At 36.1% G+C, this 12,704-nt stretch overlaps 1 protein-coding gene across 8 annotated transcripts in view; it reads right to left on the bottom strand.

Moving 5' to 3' along the window:
• LOC580398 (dedicator of cytokinesis protein 1) overlaps window positions 1-12,704 on the bottom strand; it is an 83,251-nt gene that overhangs the window by 48,555 nt on the left and 21,992 nt on the right. For all 8 annotated transcript variants that reach the window (XM_030986317.1, XM_030986318.1, XM_030986325.1 and 5 more), the window contains exons 7-14: window positions 9,160-9,292; window positions 7,945-8,084; window positions 6,805-6,886; window positions 5,552-5,615; window positions 4,991-5,141; window positions 4,161-4,281; window positions 3,560-3,641; window positions 2,083-2,207 (exon numbers count right to left, since the gene is read on the bottom strand). In XM_030986317.1, coding sequence (XP_030842177.1) covers window positions 2,083-2,207; window positions 3,560-3,641; window positions 4,161-4,281; window positions 4,991-5,141; window positions 5,552-5,615; window positions 6,805-6,886; window positions 7,945-8,084; window positions 9,160-9,292 — 898 coding nt within the window. The remainder of the gene's footprint in view (window positions 1-2,082; window positions 2,208-3,559; window positions 3,642-4,160; window positions 4,282-4,990; window positions 5,142-5,551; window positions 5,616-6,804; window positions 6,887-7,944; window positions 8,085-9,159; window positions 9,293-12,704) is intronic.

The following is a 12,704-nucleotide window of genomic DNA, read 5'->3' as shown; positions in this document are numbered from 1 at the left end:
ACGCACTGTACACATAAAGATGTATATGGGACTACACAAATGGTGTTGGGGCTACCTACCTTGATTTCCTTATCTTTCTATGCTCATTACTCAGCCAGTATACTTTTTCTTCCAAAATTGTTGGGCACATGACATTTATCTTGAACATCCAGTGTAAGTTTTGTTTGATTCTGTGATAATTCATTTTCTCTTTTACCAGTACTCAAGTTTATCTTTAATAGCCTTTCTACCATTTAAAACACTTTCCCTCATCCATTGTGGGCACACACTAGACTACACTCACCTAGGCCTGAGTCATCACGGGTTTTGCCGAACCCGGGTTTGACTTGAAAATTTCGGGCGGGGACCGGGTACCCGAAATTTTCACCACTGCACTGACACTAAAAATCGTGTGCATGCAGCGGCGGGAGTTAGACTAAGTTGCTGTTCTAATAATGCGACGGAAAAGACAGTTACTGCTTTCAAAACAATAAAATAATCAATGGAATTAAATTAAGATGCTTTAAAAAATAAATGGATATCGTTTCAGTTGACGGTAGGGGTTTTTATCGCTCTAAAATTGAGGCTGCAAGAAAGGAATCACGCTTCGTGGTACCGATCGCGTGCGTTCAGAAACGGAAGTGGAAATAGATCTATGACCCACTGAAGACAGTAGAGCAAGAAAATGCCACACACAAGACTAAAATGTTGATCAGACTATTGCAATTAAATCGTAATACTAAAGGCATTAATTTAATTGTCAAAATATATCCACAACATAATGGTTTACCCTTGATAGTTTGATGAAGGAAAATAAATTAAAGCTCTTGAAATAACATCGAAGTGCCTTTCGTTCGTTCTAAAAATGCGTGTATAAATAACGGCAAGCAGAAGTTACGAGTCAAGCTTGATATGCACGTTTACATCCCTACACCGTCATCCGGAACAATAAGCATTAAACCAATTAAAAAACATCACGGAAGACTTTAAGGGACTCCAATTCAACAAAATTACCGTAAAATAATTATTTGCTTTGACGAATAATACTATAGATATTCATAATATCTTACAGAAATAATGATATTTCATGAGCTACGTACTCGATATCGAGTTCAGCTAGCCATCATTTTGAAATGAGACGTAGTTGTCATACAGTAGACTGTAGAGGGCAGTATGCAGAAGAGAGAGGAAAAAGCGCGGGCCTGAGATCACGTGATATTCACGTGACTATTACGTGATTTTTTTTTTCCCTCTCTAGCTGCGAGCTGCCGCATTCTGCGCTGCATGCATGACAACTACGTCTCATTTCAAAATGATGGCTAGCTGAACTCGATATCGAGTACGTAGCTCATGAAATATCATTATTTCTGGAAGATATTATGAATATCTATAGTATTATTTGTCAAAGCAAATAATTATTTTACGGTAATTTTGTTGAATTGCAGTCTCTTAAAGTCTTACGTGATGTTTTTTAATTGGTTTAATGCTTATTGTTCCGATCAGGTCGGATGACGGTGTAGGGATTTAAACGTGCATATCAAGCTTGACTCGTAACTTCTGCTTGCCGTTATTTATACACGCATTTTTAGAACGAACGAAAGGCACTTCGATGTTATTTCAAGAGCTTTAATTTATTTTCCTTCATCAAACTATCAAGGATAAACCATTATGTTGTGGATATATTTTGACAATTAAATTAATGCCTTTAGGATTACGATTTAATTGCAATAGTCTGATCAATATTTTAGTCTTGTGTGTGGCATTTTCTTGCTCTGTCTTCAGTGGGTCATAGATCTATTTCCACTTCCGTTTCTGAACGCACCCGATCGGTACCACGAAGCGTGATTCCTTTCTTGCAGCCTCAATTTTAGAGCGATAAAAACACCTACCGTCAACTGAAACAATATCCATTTATTTCTAAAGCATATTTATTTGATTATATTGAAATCTAAGTTTGTAAATTCCATATTTTTAGTTCTATATTTCAAAATATCAGTGTGAAATTTAATTTTGAAAACCCGAAACCCGAAAACCAAAAACCGGGTTTCAGCTCGACGGTCGGGGCCCGGGCGGGGACCCGTTTCGACTCAGGCCTACACTCACCTCAAGAATGGTATTATCTTCCGTGCACACTGATACATTGACTTCAACATTTCTGGCTTTGGGCCTTGCCCCCCTGTCAAAGTCACCTTGAAGTATGGTGATGTACACATCATTCCTCACATCACCTAAAGGAAAAAAAAAAGGAAAAGAAATTGGCACAAATCAGCAAATGGATCTAGACCATATTTTGCATACCTCCTGCAGATGTATATGTTTATAAATCAAAATAACCCCACTAGCAATTCGCAATCAAGCTTTGTAATGTAACAATTGACTTAATAAAGATCAAATCAGTAAGAAAAGCAGATGTGAAATTGGAGTGATGTTACATAGAGAACACAGGACATACTTTGCAAGTCAATGTTTTTCAATCAAAAGCAAAACAGCTACAACAAACAATTTTTAATCAACGTTTTCATTTCCCAGGGTTCACATCTTTCATACAACAGCTGATTCTGATAATTACAGAAGGATATTGTTTCATTCTAATAATGCTTTCAACACGAGTGTGGATGTTTCTGACATTAAGATTCCACCGTGCCCTTGGAGTACCTACATCAGATGGTGAACATACTGAATAAGTTGATGGTCCCATGTGGTTTACAGTATAACAACAGCTGGTCTCTGATTAGTAGCAGGTGCATATATGCCATCTATTCAAACAATGTACACATTCTAAATCTATATACAAGAGCACCATATTTAAAATGTTATTAGTAAAGTTGTGATGAAAGAGCCTTTGTTAGTAGATCTTCTACTAATATCACCTGGATATGACACCATTCTTACTGTAAATAATAAAGCTTGTCCATAAACACTTTGTTCTTGTAACTATTTAAATATACTTGTACTTGCTTGTTTTTTTTACTTTGTAAAGCGCATAGAGAAACTTCGGTTTATTATGCGCTCAATAAATTATCTTTATTATTATTATTATAATGAAGTAATATGCATTGCAGAAGGGCTTCACCAGTAAAATTAACTCTTATTAAAATGGACCAGATAACTATCTTCTGTAAAGCGGAAAGCAACATAACCTTACTAACAGCATCCTCGTTTGAGGATTGCAAGTAGAAAGGGTCCTTCAGATGTGTTTGGGCTAACACATCTGAAGGCAAGCCCAATGAATCATCCACTAGCTCCATCTTGTATTCTAGCAAAACTTGCATGTTAACCATGACAATGCCCACCTATCTTGTGGTGTCATTGAACCATTTCATATTAATTGCCCAAGGCTTTACCTACCTGGCATAATAACCTCCACCTATATTGGGGTGTCATTGAACCATTTCATATGAATTGCGCAAGGTTTTACCTAACTGGCATAATAACCTCTGAAAAGCCCACCTATCTTGTGGTGTCACTGAACCATTTCACATTGCGCAAGGTTTTACCTACCTGGCATAATAACATCTGGAAAGCCCACCTATTTTGTGGTGTCATTAAACCATTTCACATTGCGCAAGGCTTTACCTACCTGGCATAATAACCTCTGGGAAGCCCATCTTTCTTGAGACTGCTGTCTTGCTGTCAAGAAGATGGGGATACTCCTTGTACACCTGAAACAACAAAAGAAATACAAACAAATAAGCGCTTTGGTACTTTTCGCTTTTAGTGCTCCTAAATATTTCATATCATTATTATTATGCTAGACAGTCCTGAAAGCGAGCCAACAAGAATATTCAGAACTTCACCTGTACCCTCAAACCAATCATAAACAAACAAACAAGAACAATTACAAATATCATTAATTTTAAAATCAAGGTGGGAAGTACATAAAGCATGATTACAAAACCTGCCTGCAATCTGGAGATACTGGAAGAAAATTTCAAGATTTCTACCCATGCAAAACCCTTGCTCTTTAAAGATGAAGTTGAGTTCTGGTCATGCGATTGCATTGTGAAAGAAACGTTGTGGAATTGATCAGAAAAGGTTAATCATCTAGCATATAAGTATTGGTGTGTACTGCAAGGTTCTGAAATCGTCAAAATGATAAGAAGTTTGGCTCAGTCTTGGTAAAGTTGCAAGCACATATTTAGCATGATAACAAACTCTTATAATGTTAGACATGGACTGACCTGTTTGACCTCCCCATGCACCATTTTGAGAGTGACCCATATCCCTTGACCTTTGTGGTTGACCTCTTTGGCTTGGACGAACCTCCTGACAACACTGTCAAGGCTATCATCACCAGGGCAACTAAGGACAACAAAACAAAACAAAACATATCAAATGTATTTTCAGTCATATTATTGTAAAATCATATATTAAAAACACACACACATATATATATATATATATTAAAAAGTAAGGACAGCCTTGTAAGTATGATCGAAGTGACACAATTTCATTGCCTTGCTTTTGCCTGATGTTATTTGTTATTTCAGGAATTTGAAAGTAATTTTTAAAAATAGAGTATTTTTTTTTCTTTAATTACTTTCAAATTCCTGAAATAACAAATAACATCAGGCACACCTAATATTATTGCAAATACATCATACTCTCATGAAACTCATGAATTACCTTCCCCTCTATTGATTCTCAAAGTATTTTAATGGGAGTTATTTTCAGAATAAATGATACGCTTGTTTCATTTTCATATTAGCTATGGTAAAGATCATTTATCTTCATTGATATTGAGATAATAAAAAAACCAGCAGAACTCCTACTCATACCATTAAGTAATTGAGAGTCAATTGATAATAGAAGAGCTGGGGGTTCATGAGATATGATAAAAGGACACATGTAAAAACAACCTAACCCACATTAAATCATACTGGAAAGCAATCTTTATTAGACTACTTCCTCTAGTCTCCGTCAAAGTCACAATATGTAACAATGATTTGAATAATAGACAGCATACATCTACAAAGATATATTTTCCTGGAAATGTTATGTTGATACTCACGGTTGGAATGGCAGAAAGTACTGTTTTTCTTCATCCGTGTCCACTTTTCCTGACACGATATCAGTGATTTCCATGGCTGCCACGCCCCATGGTCTCCTTAGTCCCGTTGTATACTTCTTACTGTGGTCTCCTTCCTTCAACTCCATCCGACCTTTGAAATAATCAGACGGACATTTATTTATTTATTTATTTATTGTGGTATAAAAAAAACATTGTACTTGGCAGCCTTTCGGCTGAATTGAGTGCAATTTCCATAATTAATAGCACAAGGATACTGCACAAAATACAATAGTATTAACAAAGTCATTAAAAATAGTACATTCATAACAAACAATTATAGGTACACCTTATATCAAAGAATATTGATGGTGGGATAACGGAAGTGGGTATGGATGTGGAAAAATAAATGTTTTATGATGGGACTTAAGCAAATTCATAGGAAGAATATACCAGTTGAATAAATTATGATCAGAGCTAAGAAAAATAATCTGTTTTGCATACTTCAAAGTAGGCCTATTGCGAAATTGTCATTGTGAAAGATGGATAGTATACGGTACTCACCTACTCTGATGATCTGACAAACAAGGAAGATCTTTTCTCTCTGGAGATCTTTCGCACCAAGGTCCTAAACACAATCAAGGAATATTATAATATTCAACGCCTAAACCATACATGTATACCATACAGTCAAACTTTTCTTATGGGCTACCTGTCTATACATGTATATTGTCACATGTGTTGTATAATCTTTCTATTGAGGTTTTTTACAGTAGAAAGCTTGATGTCTTCCTTGTGTGATAAATAAGAGTTGAAGAACCTGTCTAGAAAGGCCAAAAGTCTACAGTGGCTACATTTTCTGTTTTCCATGGGTGGTGTTGTTGTTGTTGGTAGTAGTTTAATGGCATTAATTCAGTATTGAATACATACACCATATCTTCGGTTTTAAAAAAATAATCAGTTTTCCATAAAGAAACTAAAAGTAAAAATTTGTAATGATATAATTAATTAACCAGTATCGCAATTTATTAGGAGTCTCTGTATGGTTTGCAACTTTGTATTTCTGCTTTTTTTTATGGGTGGCCTTCAACCGACAGGAGTTATAATTTGTTGACTGCTTGCTTGAGCCACGCCTATTATCAGCTTGACCCTTTAATAGTACACCATATTTCTATTTCAGATATTTCCCATGGTTACATGTACCTCTACCGCAGATTTCAAAGAACCAGGAATTAAAACTTTGTACACCTCTTACACACTCATATAATCTGGTTAATTAATTCACTTTTAGTTTATCACAGATGAGAGACTAGATGTGGTTTGTGGTATCGAGATTCTGATAAATGTTCTCACAAGTCACAGCTTTATTGAAGATTATTCAAAACTGTCGAACCTGGCCAAATAAAATTATTATCAAAGCTAAAACACAACTTTAAGGAGGTTTTTTTTCTTCATTAAAACAAATCAAATTCAGAAAAACCAGTATTTTGTCGGGACCATACATTTAGTAAAAGATATCTTCTACTACAGCATCTGGCATGAAACTTTATAATTGCACCATAAATTCTATATGCTACTTTATTACATATTCTAAGGAAATTCCAGATAAAACCTGTTCTCTATCTTCACTGATATTGTGGAAACGTAAGAACTCGATTGGCCATAAAATTATGCTTTGTCCTCTTTGGTACGAGTATACAAAATTTTCAAATAAAACAAATTACAAAATAAATAATCACTTTTACCATGATTTAATACTTATATCAAATCAAGACATGATAATTTTGTAACCAGACAGAGAATATGTGAACACTTACAGTGAAGAGAGTCTTGAGGTTGTAGAGTTTACTCAGATCTGTGGGCGTGCCTTTACTGCTCCATTTCACGATGTATGATTCACTGTTAAAAACAATTGAGAGTTAAAAATGAGACAGATCAAAGGAAAGCAGCATAAAATTGAGAAAAAATGGAGGCACAGATTTCACCCCAATTATATATCTGTCATCATTGTTATTTCATACTCTCAAACATGCTTTAAAGACCACCTTCATAGAAAAACCACCTTTCTTTTAAGATCAGATTTTTCATTTTACCATGAATATCATATCTCATTCAAATCTCTACTATAGCATTGCTATAAATTAAGACCACCTTTCTTTTAAGATCAGATTTTTCATTTTACCATGAATATCATATCTCATTCAAATCTCTACTATAGGATTGCTATAAATTAAGACCTGTCTATAAGGATCCCTTTACTTGCCTTTCTTGAACAGTCTATATACACAGGTGTCAAAATACAGAAATCCCTTCATTATATTACACAATAATTTTTGCCTTTACCAAAATGTTACATACCCTATTAACAGATTATATCATATCTCAACCTCAATCCACTGGATTAATATTATACGATGCTTCTACTGATTCAGTCTTTTAAATATTTAAATTTACACATGTGTTTCTAAGTTGATGTGAATACATGTATCTTCGCAATGTGGTTCTTAGTAGATTCTGGAAAAAATGTGGCAGCAGAGATTTATGATAAATGGGACAATCACAACCAATAGAGATCAGGTTTTGGTTTCCTAATCATGTACTTCAAACCTTGAACATGCAATAAGAACAAGGTCAATCCAATACAGTATATACAGGAGAGCACAGTTCAATAAACTTCTTCTAAATGAGGCGTTCACACAATTTGAAATCACAGACACTCCTCTACATACTCAGCAACAACCAATACTTCTACCTGATGCATTCACACAATTTGCCATCATAGAGACACGTGTTTGCACACTGGGTGAAAATAAATTCTACACATAAGAGCCAAGCTCGAAAGAATTACTCCTAACTAATGTGTTCACACAATTGGCCATTGTAGAAACTCACTCGCACACACTCGGTTAATACCACTAATGACATATAAGAACCTAGTCCGATATAACTAAACCTACCTGATGTGTTCACACAGTTTGCCGTCGTAGAGACTCATCATCACTTCTGAGTTCTCACCAATCTTACACACAACATTCTTCATCATGACGTAGAGGTTGTACGTGTAAACAGTACTCTGCTTCTTTGTCCTCTGTAAGAACTGTTCCATTCAGAGAGATCAATCAAAAGATAGAATATAAATCTTGGAAAGAGGGACAGTAAGCAGTACATAATGTGGTATCAATGAGGAACAATATTTTCTAAAGGTCAGATTGTCATATCAGCTTTGTCTCCTAAAATTGGGAACAATTATGTTTTCTAATCACTCACATAATCCTCAGAAGGTATAAATCAAATGAACCTGGAAAAAACGTTATTTCATGTACATGTTTAATTTAGCTTATAATTGATTACCATAACCTTTCATGTCTGTACTTTTCCTATCGCACTTTGTATAATGTATCATGTATGTATTTCATCCTTTGCACAAGCTGCACCTTGAGCATTTGACTGTCAAGTGGATTTGGCGCCTTATAAATCATTATGTATTATTATTATTATTATTATGTTTACACACACAAGAATGTAAATTATAGTTGTATTTGTGAAATATCTGGGTTATATAGATTATTGTTAGAGAAAGCATCTACATTGAGCCTCCAATATCAATATGCTAGTAGGAAATAAATTGTTATCATTAATCGCTGCTATTAATCAACAAGAACCAGAAGAAAGCCTTGCTGACAAGGAAACACAGGATGAAACTAAGTGTTAGTTCAAGTAGTTTTGAAGAGATTTTCACTATCCTGGACTGGCTGGGATTTTCAAACATGCATACATGAGCACTCCATTTGCAATAATTAGTCTGAAAGTTAACAATCGTTAACAAGAAAATCTCAAATGTGATTCACTGGTCAGTAACATAACCACTATGGACTATGACTATTTATGGTCAGTTATCTTTGAACAAAAATGTTGAAACACAACACAAAGGCCTTTATCCTATAGATTTTGAATTCACACTCAATTGAAAGTCAATGGGAAGTTTAACAAACTGAGGATTGACGAATGATTCAGGTCAATCACAATCTCTAGTAAACAAAATGCATTATCCAAACATTGAGGTACAGAGAAAGTGAGATAGAGAGAGAGAGAAACACACAGTCAGACAGACAGACAGAGAGAGAGAGGGGGGGGGAGAAAAAAAGAGAGAAAGAGAAAGGGGGAAAATTTACCGAAGTCTCTTGTTGTCCGATGATTCTCTGTGTTGCAACTTCATGCAGTCTATGAAGCGCCACCGTGCTAAGCATTGTAGGATTCTGAACACTGCCCTCTTCATCTCTGATCACAAGGTCAAGACCCAACTTCCTAAGATTGACGAAAAAATAAAATGAACATGATCAGTTTTAAAAACTCATCCTAGAATAAATATTTTATATGTATCTACATGTATCAACCACACAATCAACAATAAGTGTATAGGTGAGTGTCTTTAATACTACATAGATGTCTCACAGAAATATCCTTGCTAATCTTATATTTCACAATCAACCTCCCATCCCCTCCCCCTCCCCCCCCCCCCACCCCCAAAAAGAAAGAATAAAGAATAAAATCAAATCTGATCATTTGCATTTTGCAATTTAATAGCATAATCTTGCATTATGTCTAGAAGGTAATTTCAGATCTCAAAAGTACTCAAAATTCCTTCGAAAAGTATATTAATCTTTATTGCTCATTTGATTTTGCATATTTTCAACATTGAAATTTAAAGCATAGAAAATTGTGGTTAAAAATAGAAAATGTTACAATCTTTAATTAAAGGCTTCTTTTCTACATAATATACAGGTACATATTGACCTAACAAACATGTTTGACATACACGGATAACTAACACAGCATAAAACTTGCAATATGTAAAAAGATAGTACTGTTTAAAAACATATCACTTTGTTTTCTTGGGGAACTTGCTACCAATACTCTGTACTTTGGACAGTTTTCTGTCACGACAGTTTCTCTAACCACCCCCATGAAGAATGGAATGACCCTTGTTATTGACAGGGGTCAGTACAAACTGCTACAGGCATTGGAAGGTATCATTAAGTCTCCTGGGGTGAAGCATAGGATGCCTGCCTAGCATGCAGGTGGGTGGGAGTCAGGGTTAAATGGAATTCACATGAATGGAATGCACAGAGGAAGAAGGAAAGTCAGAACAAGTGTCCTCCAACAACACACACCCTTTTATAAGTCCCAATGTTATCATTAATTCCTATAGTAATTGATGGCTTATTTCATAATTCATACCAGTGGTGTAGCTATTGTGCTGTCCCCCCCCCCCCCCCCCCCCCCACCCAAAGCAAGAGAAAAAAAGCACCAAGTTGGACCAGTGCCCGCTCAATGGAAGAACCCACCCTGCACCCCACAATTCCACACATCATTTAATAACCATTTTTGCTGATAAGCAATATTTAGGGTATCAACAAGCAAACACAATAATAGATGGAATTCCAGCACAAAAATTCTTTACAATAATGGCAACAATATAGACTTGTGCTGTCAAACTTGTAAACAAATCCTTCAAATAGAGGTAAACTGTGGGTGTCCCTTTCACTTTAATAGCTATGGCTTAGGATCACAATAGCTAAGTTAACAAAACAGTTTAGCTCATTGATTTAAACTGTAAGGATATCTTGTAGTTAAGGATCATGCAGACTCACTCCTGCTTTAAACACTTCAAAGGCTTCTCCGAGTTTTGACTATAAGTGATCTTACAGTTCACGAGAAAATTAAAAGCGGGGGGGGGGGGGGGGGGGGGGGGGCGTCTTCACATATGTCATGTGGACACTCTTACATGTAACTTTGAGTTTTCGATATCTTGACATTAAAACGACTTCTTGCCCAGCTTTTAAGTTTAAAACTTAGGGCAATCATTGTGTCAGCGTCATGTGAAGCTGCATCATTTGTTAGTGGGCTGTTGTTTAAAACTTTGAGGTGTCACAATCTGAAAGTTTAAAACCATGATGATGCCCTGCGAACATAGCTGCTATTTACTGACAAGTGCCATGTATACGGATAGATATCAAGATCTTGGCCAACTTTTGAGGTGGAAGCATCATATGGTTTTCATATTCATGCAATACAATGTAGCTTAAACTAGATGGAATTCGACTGCGCGCAGTCGAAAATGATGCCTCCGTCATAGAGCAATTTTACAAACCAAAACAGAAGACATTTTTCGAATTCAAGTTCAATTGTAATCCATTAACAGGTTCTCAGAATATCGTGATTACAAGCAATTTCTCATATACATATATGACCCTTTGATCTTTGACCTCATGACCCTAAAATCTACTCAGTTCATTGGCTCTGCAAGATGTCCTGAGTTAAATAGTAATCCATCTGTCAGTTCTAATGAGAATGTGTTCACAAGCTATTTTTGCATACATAATGAGCCCATGACCTTTGACCTTTGATCTTATGAACCAAAAATCTACTCAGTTCATTGGCTCTGCAAGTAACATACATGACCTAATTTTGGCAGGAATCCATCAATCGGTTCTTGAGAACGCGATCACGAGCTGTTTTTGCATACATAATGTGCGTTGTGGCCTTTGACCTTTGACCTCATGACCCCAAAATCTAATCAGTTCATCTGCTCTGCAAGTAACATACATGACCTAAGTTTAGCAGCAATCCATCACTCGGTTCTTGAGATAACGCAATCACGAGCTGTTTTTGCATACATAATGTGCGCTGTAGCCTTTGACCTTTGACCTCGTGACCCCAAAATCTAATCACTTCATCGGTTCTGCAAGTAACATACATGACCTAAGTTTGGCAGCAATCCATTACTCGGTTCTTGAGATAACGCGATCACGAGCTGTTTTTGCATACATAATGAGCCCTGTGACCTTTGACCTTTAACCTCATGACCCCAAAATCTAATCAGTTCTTTGACTCTGCAAGATACATACATGACCAAAGTTTGGCAGGAATCCATCAATCGGTTCTTCAGATAACGCGATCACGAGCTGTTTTTGCATACATAATGAGCCCTGTGACCTTTGACCTTTGACATCGTAACCCCAAAATCTAATCAGTTCATCGGCTCTGCAAGATACATACATGACCAAAGTTTGGCAGGAATCCATCAATCGGTTCTTCAGATAACGCGATCACGAGAACGGGACGTACGTACGTACAGACGTACGTACGTACAGACGTACGTACAGACGGACGGACGGACAACCCGAAAACATAATGCCTCCGGCTACTTCGTAACGGAGGCATAAAAATAAACCTACTTCTTATTTACCTACATTGTACCTGCTCATACACATGTAAGACAGCATTAAATTTCTGGGTAACTTTATACATTTTTAATCAGGTAATCGTGTGCATTTTCAAGAGGTTACTTCCCTTTATCCGCCCATCTTCCTTCCTACTTCTAACATCCTATCAAACAAGTTTCAAATCCTTTTTGTTAAAGTATCATGTGCAAAAGAACAATTTCCCTTAATGTTGAAATGGATTTTTGGCACTCCCAATCAAAAAGTAAACAAAAAGTGGTGTGAGAGAGAGAGAGAGAGAGAAGGCAAGTACTCTGAATGATTAAATGTGTCTTTTACATACATGTAAGGCAATAAAGCTGTCGCACGATAACTAAAATTAGATTAGCATCTACATGTACATGTAGTTTGCTTCATATTTCTTTATGTTAAGATGAGAGGGTATGTATAGGGGTCAATGTTGATCACAGTTACAATTTTGCCCCTACAACATT

Source organism: Strongylocentrotus purpuratus, unplaced genomic scaffold, assembly GCF_000002235.5.
Source record: "Strongylocentrotus purpuratus isolate Spur 01 unplaced genomic scaffold, Spur_5.0 spur5_scaffold_15, whole genome shotgun sequence".
NCBI lineage: Eukaryota > Metazoa > Echinodermata > Echinoidea > Camarodonta > Strongylocentrotidae > Strongylocentrotus > Strongylocentrotus purpuratus.
Note: the sequence above shows the minus strand (reverse complement) of the source record. Positions and strands in the feature narration are given on the sequence as shown.